General features: G+C 34.3%; 1 protein-coding gene across 11 annotated transcripts in view; it reads right to left on the bottom strand.

Annotated features, from left to right (window-relative positions):
• Positions 1 to 20,726, bottom strand: part of TANC2 (tetratricopeptide repeat, ankyrin repeat and coiled-coil containing 2) — a 283,842-nt gene that overhangs the window by 101,265 nt on the left and 161,851 nt on the right. For all 11 annotated transcript variants that reach the window (XR_004421261.1, XM_033089675.1, XM_033089678.1 and 8 more), the window contains 3 exons: positions 19,807 to 19,993; positions 14,191 to 14,454; positions 1,329 to 1,454 (listed from right to left, as the gene is read on the bottom strand). Coding sequence is in view for 10 of the 11 variants with exons in the window: in XM_033089675.1 (XP_032945566.1) it covers positions 1,329 to 1,454; positions 14,191 to 14,454; positions 19,807 to 19,993 (577 nt within the window). In the remaining variant the exon portion in view is untranslated. The remainder of the gene's footprint in view (positions 1 to 1,328; positions 1,455 to 14,190; positions 14,455 to 19,806; positions 19,994 to 20,726) is intronic.

The following is a 20,726-nucleotide window of genomic DNA, read 5'->3' as shown; positions in this document are numbered from 1 at the left end:
TAGTATGAAATCCATTATTCATTGACTAGCAAAGCAGAAAGTAAAATCAACAATGTCAATATGTTTTTCAGTAATGAGATGTAAGGTGATGCCAATGCAGCAGATTTTCAACCAAATCTGAAAGTCTATATAGATCAATAATTGTGTCCAAACTTCTTTATTATGGCTATGCATCTGGTCTTGGAACAAATCATTTATTTGGTCTTTTGACTCAATGTATTCAGGCTTTGGATATAATCAATCTACCAGCACTAAAGCAGTACTTGACATAATTCTACTTTCTGGACTGGAAATACACAATTACATATACTAAACCACTAGTATGTCGCTAACTGAAGAGACAGCAAGCATGATGGACACGATTAAGAACTAAAACTATGACTAAGGCCATCAATTCACTATTATTGATGGAAACGACGGTCATTTTAGCAATACAGTCAATTATTTTATGCTCCCAGTTGCCTATCCACAATTGAAACTATCAGCACAATGACTTCCAAAACGGACAGCAGGCATGTATGAATCTTTTCCTGTGTGAGTTATGCATGTGTGCTATATGTGTACTATGTACTATATAGGTTAGAATGGGGCATAGGAAAAAGGGTGATGATGAGAACAAAGGAAAGATGAAAATCTGTAAGATCCAATAAAAAATATACTTGATGTAGTAGAGCTCTGGATTACTAGGTATTGGAGGAAGCAGACCATCAGTTAAGGCTATCAGAGCTGGTTTGGTTCAATTTGAGCAAACAAAAGGCACAAGCAGATACCTATAATGGCCTCTCAACTGGCACGTGGTTGTAACAAAATGATGTCTTTGAAAAGTTCAGGATACCGACTGTAGAAGGAGTGTAAAGAAACAGGTGCCTGATTGGGAAAAGGATAAGTTGTTTATATGTTGCCAGGACAGATCAAGAAAATTAATGTACTGTATGTCACCAGAAATGCCCACTAGAATGAAAATGAAATTCTCTAGCAAAACACATGATTATCAGCACCAAGTTCACGTGAAGTATGGCTGGGGCTGAAGTTGTTCAATAATTGCTTCTGAAATCCAGGATCTTTAAAAGGTTATTTCCCCCATCACCACCAGCGCTTTAAACTTGTTTTCTTTCAGAATGTCAAGGAATCGCTGCTTCTAAATGTTGGTATTTACAATGCCATTGGGCAATCTATTTGTATTTATCTTTCTCTTCTATGGTTACATGCTCACTTCTTAAGGAAGGTTTAAACAAGTGTGGCAATGGGAAACCAAGGAACTTTTGGCCTCTTGCCCATTTCCATTTTCTCCAGGGCATCCCCAGGCAAAGCTGTCCTGTGGTTCTAACCTCTTAAATCCTGTTGCGTGCGAGCACCGCCCATGCTTTGTCTTGGCATTCGAAGAGAAGTTCTCAAAGGTGTATGTCTCTGCTCATCCAGGTAAGCAAGGTCCTCCAAGTGCGCAGAACTTGTGGCTGACAAGACAAAAGAGCTGAGTCAGAATGTGTAAAGTTTTCAAAAACTGTCAGTCAGTCCGTATCTCCTGAACTTTGGAATCAGCGCTTACTCCAGCAGATACATTTACCAAGCGTCTGCTAGACTCAAAATCCTCATCAGTGTCTAGAACATGTGCCAGGAAAACATGTCAAGAGTTGTCTTCAGCTCCTTCATCACTATCAACTGCCTGAGCTCATGGAGAGTACTACGTAGCAGCAAGTTGGCAAGCATTAGTACCTGACAACAAAGATTATTAGTTTTTGCTTCTTTTGGGTCACAAATCCCATTTGTAAAACAAGATATAAACATCATTGGTGGAGAAACCTGTTTCAAATTATATCGAGTGGTAAGAAAAACATGAAGCTCTATTTTCAACATTTTCCCTTCATGGTAAAGAATAAAACATGAAAACATTCTGAAAACTGTGTGTGTGTGTGTGTGTGTGTGTGTGTGTGTGTGTGTGTGTGTTGGAAAGGTGGGCACCTGGGAACAATGGACAGAGAATTGGCAAATAGCATTTAGGGAACTGCCAATATCCATGAATCCCAAAAAACATTGTCGCTCTCTCAAGATAATCAAGTATTAATGGCCTCCCACTGAATCTATAATTCCTTTAACCCCTAATCAGTCACAAAAGAGAGGAAAATGGCAGAAGACAGGGGGAAAATGGGTATTGGCACTGTTATATATTGAAAGCTGTTGAGTCCATTCACAATGAACCAAAAAATGAAGAAATCAAGGATCAGGAAGTGCTGAACACAGAACAGGTTTTTGTGTTTTTTTTTAACGTAAAAAAGAAAAACACCAAACTTCTGTCAGAAAATGGTTATTTAGCACTTATAAATTATTAATTAAACCGTTAATTCAATTTACTGCTAACTATGTAAGATACTGTGCTGGGGGTTAGTTCAGTTATTTAATGACAATTATTTACTGAGAGCCTACCATGTGCCAGGCACTGTTCTTGGTGCCCTCCCTGGCTTAGTTGCCAGTTTACCTCTGGTGATTGTTTTGAATGGGTGAGAGGAAGCAAACTGAGGTCACTCTTTCTTGGCTTCTGAGCTCCAATGAAGTACTGTCCACATCCCCAATCAGGATAAAACACAAACAACAACAACATAAGGTGGATTATGATAAGTGGCACAAAGAAAGTCACATAATGTTCTATGAGCTGAAAAAGAGAAATGATGGAGAAAACAGAAGAGAGGAGAAAGAAAATAAAAGTAAGAGAGAACAAGTACAAGAGACATATATTCCCCTCATCCTTCAATTATTGCAATTGTCTCAGTTACCTGGGTCTACTAGAAACAGACAAAAGACGTACCAAATTAGACACAGTTTCTATAAGGAAATAAAAGTCTCTGACATGTAGTCTAGGGAACTTAAACCAAGAAAGGAAAGTCAAATGCCACATTACACACCAGAAGAGGAAGAGAGTATCGGAGGAATAAAGATAATCTTGATCTCTACATTCTGAAATTAAAACTATCCAGAGTAGGTAACTATAACTATCTTATCTTTTATTTAAAAACACTCTTACACCATTCCCACTGTATTCTAATGTAGCTCTGTGAATCAGTTCTTTCTTATGTTTAATACAATTCTTCCTGCTTTAACCAAAGTCTGTTTTGTTTGGTTCTTGATCCATAGGTGCGTAGCTACCTCAGAGGTCCCATCTGCACAGAGCCTTCCTTGGAGCTCAGAAATATTAGTCAAAAGAAGAATAAACAAAAGCGCCAAATTTCTTTTTGTAATAAGAAAAGTACTTATAAGATACTTTTTAAGCTGATAAACTGAAGAGTAATACGAAAAGATCAATGACAATAATATTTTATTCACATTAAAATAAAATTCAAATGAAACCTTAACGGCTGGATGAGGGAAAGAAGTTTTTAATTACCATTAAGGCAGATTATGTAATTTTTAAGGAAGGTTATAGCAGGGTTCTTTTAGAAAAATAGTTCTTTGTGCCAATACACTAAAATCGTCTGGTATGTTTTAATAAAAAGAGAATGTATATTTCATTAATCATAGGCAGAATGATATAGAGCTTTATAACATGGAATGGAGCAAAAAGCTGTTGCAAGAAAAAAATGCCTAGAGTCCATCTTTCTTTTTTATATAGTATATCCATCCACAAATCTTTTAAAGATTAAATTAAGGGAGATCTATACTTTGAGTACAGATTTAAATTAAATAACAGTTACATAATGCATTTAAATTTCTTAGTATTAAAAACAATGTTCTGGCAAATACTTTCAGCCACTGCCTTAGTTTCACATGTTCCTCTTAAATGAGGAGCTGTTGGCAACTTTTGTAAAATATAAATGTTCAATGTGGACTTAAGTTTTACTAAACTAGTCTTTACCATAGTAATTCCTAGGAAAATGAACATCAATTATTTTACTGCTTTATTTCACAAAACCAAGAAATGTGGTAAGTATATTGTGGAATGAGCACATTTCTCAATTTCGGACAGATGACATTAGAAGAAAAAGACCAATATTGTGATTACTGAGCTTCATGAATAGTTCATCCTTTCACAAATCCAAATACTCACAGGCAGACTGAACTAAGGAAAAGTAGTGATATTCAATAGCAAGTGTAATAGCTCTGAAGCCCTAATTCAGGGCTTACATAGGTCTGAAATCAATCAATGGAGAACTGTTGCTTTAATGTGAACTGCAATTAAATTATGGTTAGTGTTCCCTACGTTTATCAAAACATTCATTATTTTTCTGATTTTAGCAATCAATATCTTCTTTCTTGTTGTCTCTGAATCAATCACTATTTTCTTTTTCAGTTAATCCAAAATAATTTTTACCGCTTTTTTCCTTCCTATTCTTAGTCCTATTTTAAGTTTCTTTCTGTTTCATCATTTTAAAAATTCTTGTCCCTTCAATAACATTATTTAAGGCATGAGAGACAAATATTGGAAAGATCAGCCAGGAGACCGAAAATTCTGTTAGCTGTGGTCCTTTGTTCTAGTATGTGTACGTAGTTGTACTCTCCTCAGAGTCACTTGAACCTTTTCCTTTTGCAAGCCACTTTCTGAGCAAAAGTCTTTATTTATCATACTTTGTCAAACATCTCACTCCTTGTCAAAATTTGCTCAGGCTACACTTTCTCTCTTCCCCTACTGATCCCTCAGTCAAATTAATTGCTTCTTCCTTTCAACAACCACATACATATATTGTTAATTAGAACTTGTGTTATTCAGCTAGTTGTTTACATGTCTGTCTTCCCTTATTAAATTATAGTAGGTTCTTGAGGGCAAGTAAATTTAGAGTGAATCAAAGTACCTTCCACGTAATGCTCGATATAGAACTGCATTCCAGACTAGTCCTACTTAGATTTAGAAATCTGTCTGACTCTATCCTCACCCTCCTCATGGCTCAGCTTAATACTTAACAGACATCACTACAGTAATATGCTTGGCTCCAATGATGTTCATATAATCTTCCTTCAGGTACTGCTGATGTCTTACTTTTTCTCTGTAGCACATATCACTTTCTAGCATACTGTATTAATTACTTATTTATTATGTTTATTTTACTTTCCCTGGCTAGAATGTAAGCTCCATGAAGGTATAGGAATCATTGTTTTGTTTATTAAATGATTCTCAAGTACTTTAAACAGTCCCTGGCATATATATAGTACATGCTCAATAAATGCTCATTTAATGACTAAACAATTGTATTTAACATATACTTTGTGTTTTGGCTACATTTAAACCATCAACGAATAGCAAATTAGTTTTTGTCTTACTGAGTTATTTGAAAGTTAAGGATGAAGGCGGTGGCTATAGCGACAATGCCTTGTATACGATCATCCCAATTAAACACCAATGACAGATTGGCATATGGACACACATATTCCCACCTCACAGTGCTACTCTTACTACTGTAAAAGTATACTGGCAAATTTTTTTGAGATAATTCTGTCAAGATAAGTTAATACTATAATATTTAACACTTTCCAGATACATGCATAAGAGATAATTAGATAAGTTGAGGGGGGACTGAAGAAATAGGAAAAAACAAATGTATAATAAAAATTTTTATGTAAAAATAAAGTGCTTTTATTAAAAAGTAAATCCATATAATCTATGTCATTAAAAAGCTTTGTTTCCCGAGAAGGAAAGGGAAGTAGAAAAAATGAGCATTTTACATGTATTAGGCTGGTGCAAAAGTAATAGCGGTTTTTGCAATTATTTTTAACCTTTTAAACAGCAATTACTTTTGCACCAACCTAATATTTATACACATATACATATACTCACATACATATATACACATGTATACATGTATATGTGTACGTATACATATATGAATGTATATATTTTCATTAGATTGGAACAGCTGACTCACTTATAGAACATTCAACTGACAAACTTGAAGACAAAATAATTTAGTACGCAAGTAGGCAGAAAAAAATACAGCAGACAGCATTTGGTACAAAACATTCTGGAGGCAACTCTTTATTGAGTTTGAAATCAGTTTGAATTGTTTCTTCTTATATCAGTTGCCACTAACGCAAACAGATTTTAGTAGCACAATTGTCATTCTGGCTGATCTGAGCAGGGAGCCTGGAATGACACTTTTATGTTCTTTGGCAAGAAGCTGTTGTCCTTACACCTTTGATTCATAAAGCCAACATTCTAACTGCTGAAAAGCCCATTTTTAATTTTTTGTAAAATCATCATTACAGTTTAAGTGATTGGATTCATTTAAATCCCCCAGGATTCCCATTATGCATTTACCTGATTCTTTAGATCCTTTCTCAGAAAAATGTGCAGCTTCAAACACTAACAAGTAGATGGTAAGAGTTTATATTTTAACTGACTTCAGTTGTTTGTATGCTTCCCTGATAGACTCCTCATTTTCACACAAAGCACTGAGGACAGCTGTTGCAAGCGAGTATTTCCTGCTTCCCACATCCCTCCAATTCATTGCCAGTCTCATTTTAAGACACCAAAAAAGACCATAGAAAGCCTACTTTCTGATAACTTCTGCCATGCAACCGCAAGTCCACAAGAGTTCTCTATGACTTCGAACCCAACAGGCTTAAAAATAAATATGCAATAGTGATTTCTATTTTGAAAACAATAAAACACATAGTTTTAATTTTTTTATATTTTTGAATTTTAACTTAAAAGTATATAAACATCTAAATTTATATTAAAAAAACTGAGCTACTCTAGGAAAAACACAAGCCTTAATGCTACAGACTGCCAAAACTCACTGTCAGTGACTGTCATTCTAGTCAAAAGTTTTTGTTTTCAGTAAATAGTACTTTCTTCGTATGTGGTATATGGAACTTTAATTAGTGTATCTAAGAAGACTTCACTTGTTTGAGTCTTTAAGTTTCTAAAAGTATACAGCTAAATCTAACTGACCAATATATTTTTACTTATAATAATCAGAGTTGTTTTAATAGTTAATAAAAAGTGCATGATTGCTTAAAAAATTTCATTACATATTTCTTCTTTGTTGTGAGTTAAAAGCTCAGAAAAAAATTAATCAACATGAACATTTGCATATGTGCTGACTCTATTCCCTGCAAGTAAAAGTATTATAAAAACCAATGTGTTATAAAAGCCATTGGTCCCCTCCACTCTTTTTAAAATCAAGGGTTTTATGGAATAATATAAACAGGTTTTAGAGTTCGATTCAGCAGCAATGGTAAATAAATCCTTGACAATTTCCTGGTCCTGCTGGACATGGCCCTTAGATGACAATAAGCTCAGGCAAAAGAGGGTACTTCTCTTCCCCAAGTGGGGAGCAGTCTGTAACACAGCACGGACCATTTGAACAATTACTCCCCTAAGTTTTTAAAATAGTGATGCAATTGGTATTTTCTCATCATTTTTCAATATTATTTGGTCTCTAAAATAAATAATTATATTACTCATACTGAGATAAAGTTAAAAAAAAAACCCAGAAATTTAAAAGCTGAATTTGAACAAGGCCTTTTATTTCCATTTTAAACTCATTTCACATTTGAAATCCTCAATTATTCCTGTTAACCAAAAAGACTTGAGTATTTGACTTTCCCCCAGTTTGGGAAAACCACTTCTATGTACACACTAGAAAGTAAAGGGAAATATGTATATCTAGAGCTAAAATGAGAAGAGAGGAAGGACCCTCTTGAGCTAAGAAAATTGGTTTTAAAAAATGATTTAGATATCTAATTATTTAAGCTACTAGAGGTGGTGGTCTTATCAAATATTTACACACATTATATGGTTAGAAGAGTAATTCCCTGTGAAGGAATTTTATTTCTCTACATTCAGGAAACATTTTCAACCTATAATCTATTCAATTTTGAAAATAACTGAGTCATTTAGTTTATAGCTCCTTTTCTTGCCTCTTTGTGAGGACACTGAAACCATGGTTTCCAGACACAGAAAACAATCCAATACAAACTAGTACCTGACCTATGACTTGCCCTGTAGACAACAGTAGGTCTGTTTGTATTACATTCAACACTGACAAGAAAGAAAGAAAATTATCTGATCAAGTAACCCAGTCAGTGTGTACCACTCTGACAGGGTAAAATCCTATTCTCCAGGACAGATGTGGCTTCTGATGGTGCATTTACCTTTCCCCCTTCCTTTCCTTTTTAGAAGCATGGTAAGTACTGTTTATGAATCTGAAAATCTCTGTTAGCCAGAAAGGCCAATGTCATACGATGACCATTGTGATAGGTGAAAAAATAATAATTAAGGTCTATAAGCATAACAATTTAGGTTAATATTATCCCTTTTATTTTTTTTTAACATGGGGCAAGGACAGGAGAGGGAAAAGAAGAGGGGAGAAAGCATTTAAGTATGTACAGGAAATATTTTCCAATGCTTGAAATAAAACAAGCTCTAATAACAAAGAAAAATCATTGTTTTGGAATACTTGATATAAACATTATACTTTCTATTAAAAAGATTAAAAAATGACACCAAAAACATGGTCCATAAGAGAAAAATTTGATATACTGATGTCATCAAAATTTTTGTTTCAAAATACATCAATAAGAAAACGAAAAGATACGCAACAGATTCTGAGAGAAAATATTTTTCAAACACATCTCTGATAAAAATTTGTATCCAGAATATACAATAAATTCTTACACAACTCAGTAAGACAAACAACCCAATAAAAATGTACAAAAGGTTTCAATAGCTATTTTGCCAAAGAAGATATATGAATAGCTAATAAACACACAAAATAAGCTCAACGTCATTAGTCATTAGAAAATGCAAATTAAAACCAGAACAAGATAGCATTTCATACTCACTAGAATAACTATAAGAGGTAAGACAATAACAAATGGTAGAGATGATGTGGAGAAACAGAAATCCCCATATATTGTGGGTGGAAACGGAAAATGGTGTAGCCACTTTGGAAAACAGTTTGGCAGTTTCTTAAAAAGTTAACATAAATTTACTCTATGACTGAGCGATTCCACTCATAGGTATCTCTCCAAGAGAAATAAAAACATATGTCCACCCAAAGTCTTACACATGCATGTTCATAGAAGTGCTATTCACGATAGTCAAAAACTAAAAAAAGCTATGCATCAACTGGTGAATGCACAGACAAAATGTGGTAACAGCCATACAATGGAATACTATTTGCAATAAAAAGGAACAAATTTCTGATATGTTGATGAACCTCCAAAACATTATGCCAAGACACAAGAGACTACATATTGTATGACTCCACTTATATTAAATGTCCAGAAAAGGTAAATCTATAGAAAGCAGATTAGTGGTTGCCTGAGGCTAAGGGTGGGAATGAAATTAACATTAAAAAGACATGAGAAATCTTATTGGGATAATGAAAATTTTCTAATTTATGGTGAAAGTTGTAGAACTTGGTAAATATATTAATTAGGTTGGTGCAAAAGTAATTGCGGTTTTCGCAATTATTTTTAACTTTTTAAACCGCAATTACTTTTGCACCAAATACTAAAAATTACTGAATAGGGTGAATTACTTGAAATGGGTGAATTTTATGGTATGTAAACTATGGCTCAATATACTTGTTTTTTAAAAAGGATGAAAAAATTCACACAGAGACTGCTGTTTCATGACTTTATCTAGGCTGCCACTGAACTAAGGTGGTCATTAGAATCATTTCTAGTCAGTTTGGGTACTGATCCTAGGTTTATGCTCTCAATTAGGTTATTTTTAATCAATACTAAAAATAGGTACTTCTTCAAATATCTAGTTAGTCCTAGGCAACCCTAGGACTGCTATTTCTAAACTAAAGAAAAGGGAAAACTTTTCTAGAAAGACAGGAGCCTAAATATATTTTACATATATTTTAAGTTGAGGTATGATTTACATACATGAAGTACATACTCTGTTTCCCCAAAAATAAGACGTGGCTGGATAATGAGCCCTAATGGGTCTTTTGGAGCAAAAATTAATATAAGACCCGGTCTTATTTTACTATACTATAAGACCGGGTCTTATATAATATAATTTAATGTAATGTAATATAATGTAATGTGATACCAGGTCTTATATTAATTTTTGCTCCAAAAGACGCATTAGAGCTGAGTTTCTGGCTAGGTCTTATTTTCAGGGAAACAGGATAGATCTTCCATGTATATAGCTTAGTAAATTTTATATACGTATACCCATGCAATCACCATTCAGATCAACATATAGAAGGCTCCCTTAATTGATATTCCCACTAAACGTAACCATTACTTTTGTTCTATCACCATAGAAGTGCCATAGTTCCGTCTGTTTTCCTGAACTTCATATAAATATACATACTTCATGCAGTATGCACTCTCTATAATGTGTCTGCAGCACTAGTATATTCTTTTCATTGTTGTGTACAATTTATTTATCCAGGCTACTGTTGGTGGACATTTGGATGATTTATGAATAAACCTGATACAGACATTCTCGTATTTGTCTTTTGGTGAACATAAGAACTTATTTTTGATGGGCATCCTATGTAGGAGTAAAATTCCTAGGTTTTATGTAACACGCGTACATAGCTTCACACACTTTTAACAGATCTTGCCAAGCAGCTTTACAAAGTGGTAGTACCAATTTATTACTACACTCCCATCAGCAATGTATGACAATTTCAACTGCCTCACATCCTAACACCTGGCATTGCCATGCCTTTTCATTTTGTGGGTATGGGTACAGTGGTATCTCATTGTCAAGAACTGTGAAGGATCTGACATTTTATCCTTTCTAAACTAACAGGATGCTGGAAGAAGACATGAGACATCTAGATTAGAGATGAAAGACAATTTATTACTCAGAGGAATAGCAGCAGTGAGTATCTACATTTGTGCCTGTTCTCTGAGCCCCAGTTACTACAAGGTAATATAAGGGGTGATACCTGCATATGCAGATGGTTACATTACAAGAGAGGCACTCTGTGTCTATAGATTCACTTACATTTTCCAGACTTTTACACAAATGGGATTATGTAGTATGTACTTTCTTTTTATTTGGCTTCTTTCACTAAGCGTAACTATTGTGAGATTCATACGTATTGTTGCAGTATCAATATTTCTTTTGTTTTTGTTGTTGGGTAGTATCCATTGCAAGGATACACTATAATTTGTTTATCCATTCACCTATTGATGGGCATTTGGGATGTCACAATTTCTGACTATTACAAATAAATCTGCTATGATCATTTGTATACATTTTTATAAGGACATATGCATTCATTTCTTTTGTATAAATCCTATTGGCTTTTCACCTCACATCTCTTACATATATTATAATCATATATAGATATATACTGTGCATATATATTTTAAAGAATTATAAGTAATATTGGCCTTTGGAGAGAGGTATTAGGTGGAGAGGGGCTTTTTCTTTTGTATTTTTTGTTTGAATTTCAATTTTTATTGGATTTATATATGTATGAATCATAGTATGAATCTTTCATTTCTAGACTTTGTCAGCAGGAATCACTGGGCAAGAGGATTATGGCTCATTTTTATTTTATTCTTTGTTATCTCTCTGTATTTTACAAAAGTCTAATGCATGTTATTTTTTAAGGTGAAAAAGAGGAAACTCTCAAGACAATCTCTCAACTCTACTGATACAGCCTTCAACCTGGCAATTCATTCCCTGTAATTCTGCACAATACCAGAAGCTTTTAACTATAACTATTTTCTCTAACTCCAGGCTTTCCTCCTTCAGTCTATCCTACAAGGATGGAGATGTATGTGTGTATATATATATAGTCATTTTTTCTAAACTGTAAATTTGATAATATGGCTCCTGCTTATCCTCCTCACTATCAATAAAATAAACCCAACACTTACTGTCAGAGTATATAAGGTCCTTGGTATCACTTTTGAACATCATATGTTCAAACATCAAATCATCAAATGTTTGAACATCAAATGTTGAACAACAACATTCTACTATTCCTTCCATGTACCCCAGGTTCTAGTCATGCAGAAATACCAATAATGTGCCTCCTTCCTCTTTTTTCTGTTAGTCCTTCTTGTGATTTCTTATTCATCCTTCTCTATGATGTCTTCTATTCCTCTCTACTCTGCTCTCTCCCTTTGCACTTGGATGCTTCCTCTTCTGTGTTCCTACAATACTTCATAAATTACTGTATTACGGCATTTACTACATTGTAACTGAGTATGTTACAAAAACAACAATGGGTATCCACTAGAATTCCCTTCTGTAATTCTCCATAAAATTCTTGTCTTAACATTTGCTTCAGTCACCGTTCCAATGGACTGTAGCCACAATTATGTTGATGCCCATAAGTAGTAAAGTTGCTAAATGGCAAGAACAAATAAAGATACCATGAGAGGCAGTTTAGAAGCTGAAAAATTTACTAATTGGATGCCAATTCCCTAGCAGTTGACTGCAATTTAAAATATTTAAAGTAACTAGAATATCAGCTCTTACAAGATAGAATTCTCAAGAAACTAAAATCTTACAATTCATGTAATGGAAGAATATATCCTTCACCTGATAAAATGTTGCTTGCTTTGTAAAGTTTTTAAAAATATATATATTTCAAACGATATTTTTACCTGGTGGTTAAAATTTCTGATATAGAAACCTGGGTTCTATTTTCTGCAATAATTGAGAAATAATTGGTAACTTATTGATATTTTTGACAGCTGCCTTATGCCAATTTCTGGCAAGCAATAGTGTTAGAAAGCTTTAGACAGTGAGGGAAGAATCATAACTGGCTAATTAGTCTTGGAGACCTCTTCGTAAACCCTAACAGAATTTGCATAAAACAATAAATGTCTATAGACATTTATGCTCAAGAAAGGCAAAGTATTTTATAATCTCGTTAGTAAACCAAAAGGAGGACAAAAGAAGCTTGTACCTCTGTCTCCTACTAAACACTTAGAGCCCTTTTCAAAGAAGAGAGCCAGAAGTTTCTTAGAAATCACTGCAGCTTAGTTAGGAAATAAATTGGGATGTACTATTAAGGTGGGTGGCTATATTTCCCCATTTTTATATAAACAAGGATTTAAATATATCTTTTCTGGAAAGACTGAATTTGCCTAGCACTTTCTCATAAGTTATAGCATTTTAGAATTCTAATGACATCATGGTTATGGACCAACATATTTTTAAAAAAACCTAGGAAAGATAATTTTCTGTCATTATGTAAAAGTGAATAATCTTGAAAAATTAATAAAATCTTCTGAGTTATTGATCTTTCAGATGAGTCATTCATTCTCCCCATAATCACATCTGATGACAGACACTGATTGTCTTCCAGAGGATGGAACAAAGAGTAATGGTTTAGAAAAGGTATGAAAGAAAAATGGGAAAGGCAAGAAGCATTACACTATCAGCTGCATAACATAAATAATTACATCTGGGAAATAAGAGCTCTTGATTACAGTAAGTATTTTATTGTCTTGTGTCAGTGAGATAAGCCTCTCCAGGCATTTATCAGGCAAGTAAGAAAGACAAACATACCTTTGATTTTGTAGTATGGACAAAGTCCAGTTGATGATGCATTTTGAAAATGCCAGAATGCCCAACTATTCTGCAAAAGCTCCTGGTCTGAATTATTAAATAGCAACTTAGCTGTATAAAAAATAATGCTTTGACATCAATTCTAAAGTTACTAAAGAATAATGGCTCCATATTCCAGCCACTTAAAACTTCTGTACCATTCCTTCATGAATGGTACAGAAGTGGTGTTTTAAGTGGTGTTTCAGTTCTTCTTTAGCAATGTAGGTACCTGGTGATTCTTTTATGACAAGATCACCAGGGTACTGTGAAAATATTGAGCTCTTAGAAAGGGGAAGTTGAGTTCTTGCCTGCCTGCCACTCCCTCAAACTATGGATGATGATTTCCCATAATACAAATTCTACTAAAATATACTTCAATTTAATACTGTTTTTTAAAACTAAAGTTTTTAAAAACGAAAACCTCAAACTGGAATTCTTTCAAAGACTTCTGATGTGAGAAAAAAGATTTTTAGTACTTCGACAATATACTTTATAGGTTCTGTTTCTGATTTTATATGTGTTTTATGTATTTTGGGAACGGAACTAAACAATCACTTGAGAAACACAAGCCTTCCCCCAGGGTCAAAAAAGATACTCATGTATATTACTCAAACACAAAAGTAGCTTGGGCAAAGAAGATTTAAATACTGTTAGAGCAGAATTTATTTTCATTTCAATATATACAACAGTAAAATGGTGATTAAAAAAAACCTTACCTGCTACTGAGTTTGGTCGTGGCATAAGATACAGAGGAATAGACTGTACTGATTGTGATAAAACTGTTTCCAAATTCCTCTCTGGGATCTTATTCAGACTATAGGTGGAAGCCGTCATGTTTTCATCTACTCGATACAAACAGGAATCCATGCTAGATTTTTGAGACAACCAAGGTTTTAGGTTTCCTCCAGATCCTAATTCTTTACTGCTTTCCCCAACATATTTTGTGCGTTCCACGTTTTCAGAATAGCTTGTTAACGTAGCTGCAAAAAAAAAAAAAAAAAGAGAGTAAAATGAATTAAAAAAAACAACATACCTAGAGATTAATCTGTTTACTACTATCCAAATTCAAGACTAAAAAATTACTTAATGACCATTTCATTTCCACCATAAAGTTTAAATAATTGACATCAAAATGTAACTCTCACATCTCTCATGTGTTTATCTTAACAACTCTATTTAAATGAATGAAACAAATTCATATACCGTATTTCCCCGAAAATAAGACCTAGCCGGACAATCAGCTCTAATGCGTCTTTTGGAGAAAAAAATTAATATAAGACCTGGTCTTATATTATCTTGTATTATATAAGACCGGGTCTTATATTATAAGTCCCGGTCTTATAATAAAATAAGACCTGGTCTTATATTAATTTTTGCTCCAAAAGATGCATTAGAGGTGATTGTCCAGCTAGGTCTTATTTTCAGGAAAACACAGTAACAATGCTAAAGGACCTACAACTAGGGCCTATCAATGCTAAAAATTTCAGAATTTCATTAAAAGGGAATTTATATAATTTTCACGAATTGCTGGAGAGCTCCAGAGATCTGAAAAAGATCTTTATACACCTTTTATCCTATATTTTCCCCAATTTAAATTTATTTCCTGGTCCTTCAATATGTAACAAGAATCAGAAAAAGGAAAGTCCCTAAGTAGAAGCTAGTACAGGAGGAAGAACCTGTCCAAACAAAGAAGTAATACAGGATCTTCTTGTTTGTACAGCTAACTATAGCTCTAATCCTATGCAAGTCCCTCAATGAAATTACACAAAAACTGAAAGGGCTTCTAGAATTTTAACTAGTCTTACCACTAATTATAAACAGGAAAATTTTCATCAACCCTAGAAATGGAAGGACTCAACACATTAAACTCCAGATTAATAAAAATCTCAGCACAAAACAAGAACAAAACGTCATTGTAGGGGAGTTTTTATGTTAGTTCATATTCTCTTCTGAAATTTTAAACATTCTTATTTTCGAAAGAAGAGACCTAAGTTCATGAGGTAATTTCCATGATTCTTTTTAGTGTGGTTTTCTCTTTGGAAATTTAAATGGAGTTCTGGACTTTGTAGTAACAAGGGAAGATGAATTACAAAGAAGACACTCCAGTTGCCTTCCAGACTTGCTGCTTTTTATATAGTATGTTCTCCTTGCATCTGAGAAAGAAGTGTTGCCAACTGGTCAGGGCATTCTCACTGTTGTTAGGGAGCCCAGTTCCACGTCAGCATCTTCCTGTCAATTCTATCAGAGATGGCAGGCACCATCAAGCTTCTCAAAATGCCAGTAGTCCCCACTTCCACTTGGTCACGAGTTATCCTTTTTCTATATTGTCTCTGTCATCCTTTTTATATACTGCTGGATTCAATGTGTGAGAATTTGGTTAAGGACTTTTAGGTCTCTGTTCATGACAGACATTGGTCTGTAGTTTACTTTTCATATAGTATCCTCTCTGGTTTGGCCTCATAAAGTTTTCCGTTCACTTCAACTTCCCAGAGCACTTTATATGGAAATGGTATTATTTCTTCCTTAAATGTTTGTGGAATTTACTTGTCAAGGCATCTGGACTAAGAATTTTCCTTATGGGAAAGTTTTAAACAACAAAGTCATTTTATATTTAATGGCCATTAAGCTATTCAGGTTATCTCTTTCTTCTTGAAGGAGCTTTGGTAGTTTGACATTTCAAGGATTTTGCCCATTTCATCTAAATTGTTAAATTTGTTGGCATAAAGTTGTTCATGATAAAGTTATTCCTTTACATCCTTTTAATGTCTGTGGGGTATACAGTGATAATCCCTCTCTCATTCCTGGTATTAGCAATTTGTATCTTCATTTTTTTCTTGATAATATGACTAGAGGTGTATCAATGTTATTGATTTTTTCAAAGAACCAGCTTTCAGTTTCATTAATTTTCCCTACTGCTTTCTATTTCATTGATTTCTGCTCTTTACTATTTCCTATTTTCTGTTAACTTTGGTTTGAATATTTTTCTTTTTCTATTTTTTAAGTGGAATTTTAGTTCACTAATTTAATAACGTTCTTCTTTTCTAAAATAAGCAGATAATGCTATAAATTTCCTTTTAAGCACTTCTCTAACTGCATTCCACAAATTTTGATGTTTTGTTTTCACTATCATTGAATTAAAAATATTTTCTAATTTCCACTGTGATTTTTTTCACCCAAATGTTTAGAAATATGTTGTTTAATTTCCAAGTACTTGTGACATTTCCTGATATTTTTCCCTATTACTAGTTTCTAGTTTAATCACGCTGTAGTCAGAGAACATAGCTTGTTATGATTTGAGTCCATTTACATTTATTGAGACATCTTCTGTGTGTACCTAAAAAGAATCTATTCTCTGTCTTTCTTGGGTGGACTTTCCTATAAATAACAATTAGGTCAAGGTGGTGGATACAATTATTTAGGTCTTCTATATGCTAACTGATTTCCTCCTTGTTCTATCAACTGAGAGATGACTGCTGAAATTTCTGATTATGTTTGTGGATATCTCCCATTTTGAAGCTCTGTTATTAGGTGCATAAATACTTAGGATTATTTCTTAATGAAATGAGCCATTGATCATTAGGAAATGACCTTCCTTTACAGGTCATCATTCTTTTTTTCTGCAATCTATTTTGATATTCTTTGTTCTGAAATGGGTGGAAGAAGGAGATAATAAACATACATTATGGGCTCTAGGACCGGTAGGAGCAGCAGGGACTTTATTTTTGCCCACTAAAGAACGCTTGCTAAGTCTCCACTGCAACTGGCCACTTTCTTGAAGGATTGGATTTGGACCTTTCCTCTCAGAAAAGAATTGAGAGTGTCATAGCATCATGTTCCCAGATGAGATCAGATGCTAAAAAGTAAGACTATTAGATGTATGTGGTGCAGGGTTGAACCGTACTAGACTTGCCACCCTAGATACACACACACACACACACACACACACACACACTCTCTCTCTCTCACCTGCCTGTTGTCTGACTACAGTGGTCCGAGCAATGGCGTGAACCATTCCCATGGGTTGAAGCTGGGTCCCTGTTATTAACATTTCTGCTAGCTGCTCCTAGTCCTTTGTGTGAATCATGGGCACAAGTCAAGCAGTGCTTGTACGTTGCTGTATATAGCCTCTCTCCTCTGTCCCTGACCTTCTTGTTGCCACTGACCCATGAGATGCAGTAGGGCTACTAGATTCATGCAATAAGAAGAGTGGGGAAAATAATGCCCTACTAGGGTTATCACACCAACGTAAGAAGGGAACTAGCAGGAAAATCCCCTTTTCATCGCCTCCTTCCACAGTTCAGAAACACATGGTCTCTTTGGAGACTTTTAGCAGGACAACAAAATCACCTGTGAGTGAGCTCTATAATTCCTTTCCTGGTATTTGCTCTCCCTCCTTTACTGCCTCACCCTCCCTTTCATTCACTCTTGCTTCCCTGGTTTATACTTCCTTAATAAAGTGTTAGCACATAACCTTTCATCTCAGAATCTATTTTCTAAGGAATCTGAGCTAAGGCAGGCATGTTCATGAAAATATTGGGAACCATGGGCTAGATAATCTTAAAGCTAATTCAAATGTTCAAGTCCTATTAAGTTACATTATTTTGATATGTGGTCAAAACTACTCACTTTAATTTAAAAATAATTTCACATATTCAGTTTTTCAGCCATAAATAGCCCAATGGTTTCTAACCGTTTTGCAACCACACACAACGTTGCACCTTCCCCAATGAGATTTTTATGGATTCCACAGCATATTTTATAATCATAATACCTAAATATGTTCAGTGATATATACATATTTACATTATGTGTGTATATGTCTATGTGTGTTCTTTTTAAACAGATGTATGCTTCATAACTTAATTTCTGGAAATTGTCTCATTATTTTAAAATACAAACATTTTTCTTCCAGTAAAGTCTGACTGAAACATAATTTCATTTGGTGTCAAGTTGTGATGATTTAGCTGGCTTTGTAATTCTTAACCAGAAGCTTGGAGTTCCCACAGGTGCTAGGGTCAGTGGATTTACTGAAGGCAGAGAATGGAAACTCCTGTTTCCTGGAGGACTTGTTTACATGTAAAATGTCTGTTATTTAACCCTTTGCCTTTCATGTTGCTTTTTTTTGTGTGTGTGTGTGTGTTGTGTTCCAGCAGAAGTTTTTATCATTAGGTCCCAAATCAGAGTTGGCTAAGATTTACTTATATCTGTGTGGTCTTAGCCTGCCTGGTATATATCCCAGAAATACATCCCCCTCTTCCAGATAAACCATGAGCACATTCATTAGGTTCTCAAAAATAGAATACTATTTCTTTAAAGGTCTGAGAAGGCAGTAATGGGTTTTACTATTTCCAATATTTCAAATAATTTATAAATAATAATATGTTTACTGGTGACTAGTTAAAACATCATGCTGCTGTCAACTTAGCTGGAATTATATCAAGGGTGACAGTACTAGTTAATTCATTTTGAACAGAAGCTGTGGCAGAGATATAGTAGATAAATTAAAAATGAGAAACAAACTATTAAAAAATGAAGAGTGATGTTAAAATTTCTTTCAAAAATATAAGATCTATCGACAAAAATGATAAATGTCCTGATTGGTGCTGGAAAGGTTTGAGAAACTGAGTTAATTTGTGGCACAAAGACAGAATTATTTAGGGGCCTATGGACACTATTTTATTGTCCAAATGCTAAATTTTGTAATAAGGAAGGGATTTTATGGTCATAGTATTTAAAAGCAAAGAGAAGGAAGTCATCTAGTTCTCCCAGTGTGAGAAGAACACTGATGTCATTTTGCACTACTGTTGCACTATTTATATAAACCAAACCTGTTATTACATAGTTCACTTGTTTTTCAAATATTAAGCCCAGAGTAGTCCTTGCTCTTTTTCATTAGAAAAAGACTACATTTCCCAAAACTTCACTCATCTGTAGGAGAGTGACTCCCTTAACAAGTACGTATACAATGGGCAATGAGTAGAAGAAGAACTGAGAACCTCAGTGAATACTAGTAGGTCAGTGAGAAAGGAACTTTTTCTGAACCACTTCTGTTGGTAGATAGATGTGAATTTACAGGAAGAAGTAGAAAAACCTTTTTCTTTCCACCCCATCTTTTATCAGGTAATACTTTTAAAGGAGTGATTAAGCAGAGAGGGATAGTTTTCATTTTGTTTACCTTTATTTCTTTCTCCAGCATCATTAAAAAGAGAACATATTTTATATATACATGTCAACAACCCAAAAGCAGATTTTTTTGAAAACCTAAAACTTGTGTAACATTACTTTAAAAAAAAAAAAAAGACACAAAATGGTTATTATAAAAACCAACTCACCGATGATGCCACTATCTCTGCTTTCAAGGGTGGAGGTTGGACTAGTGACAGCCCCATAGCTGCACTCCTTGGCAGCTGCCTTTGTACTGACTGGGGGGAGGGTGGAGCAGGGGCTACTGGCTGGGGGGGAGGCAGTACTGCTAGTCAAGGTGGAACAGGGACTTATCCGCTGGGTGATTGCTGAGGTCTGAAGAATTAGAAAGAAAAATAAATAAGATAAACTGATCAGCTGTTAAAACAAAATATATCTCATGGTAAAATACAGGCTTTGATAAGAAAAAGAAGGAAATCTATACGAACAGCTTTTATATCTATTAGGTTCTATTTGTTTTTACTTTCCATGATAAGAAATTCTGTGTTCTACAAATAAGGTGAAATTTAAACTTAACAGTTTTTGTGCCTAGATGCAAAGATTTCTAGATGCAATCCCCTGTATTTAACCATCTGTGTTGAATCCAGCTTTTGATTTTAATTTAAATGCTACAACCAGGTCATAAAAGATACATTCAGCTCAACCACGCACAAGTAACATTCTCAGAATCCTGCAACCACCTAAATCTTTTCAATAATATTAGGAACGGATTTTTCTTAAGAATGTAAGCCATTAAATCTATGTCATTTCTCTTCTACTACATAATTTTTCTCCAGTCCAGGTAAGAGTTTCAATTTCTTTGTAATCTCCTTTATTTTTATAAAATAATACTGATCTACCAGAACAATGATGATTAACTGGGCATGCAGTAGAATCACCTATAGAATGACAAAACCAAATAAGATCCCTTACAAAATTGACATATTGAGCCCCACCCCAGATTTACTAAATTAGATCCTCCCTAGTGAGAATTTCGCATGGCAATTTGTAACCTCCTCATTCTCAGTTTAAGAGACATGTGGGTGGGGCGGATGGGTGGCTCCGTTGG

Source organism: Rhinolophus ferrumequinum, chromosome 21 (assembly GCF_004115265.2).
Source record: "Rhinolophus ferrumequinum isolate MPI-CBG mRhiFer1 chromosome 21, mRhiFer1_v1.p, whole genome shotgun sequence".
NCBI lineage: Eukaryota > Metazoa > Chordata > Mammalia > Chiroptera > Rhinolophidae > Rhinolophus > Rhinolophus ferrumequinum.
This window is presented reverse-complemented; position numbering and strand designations above follow the sequence as displayed.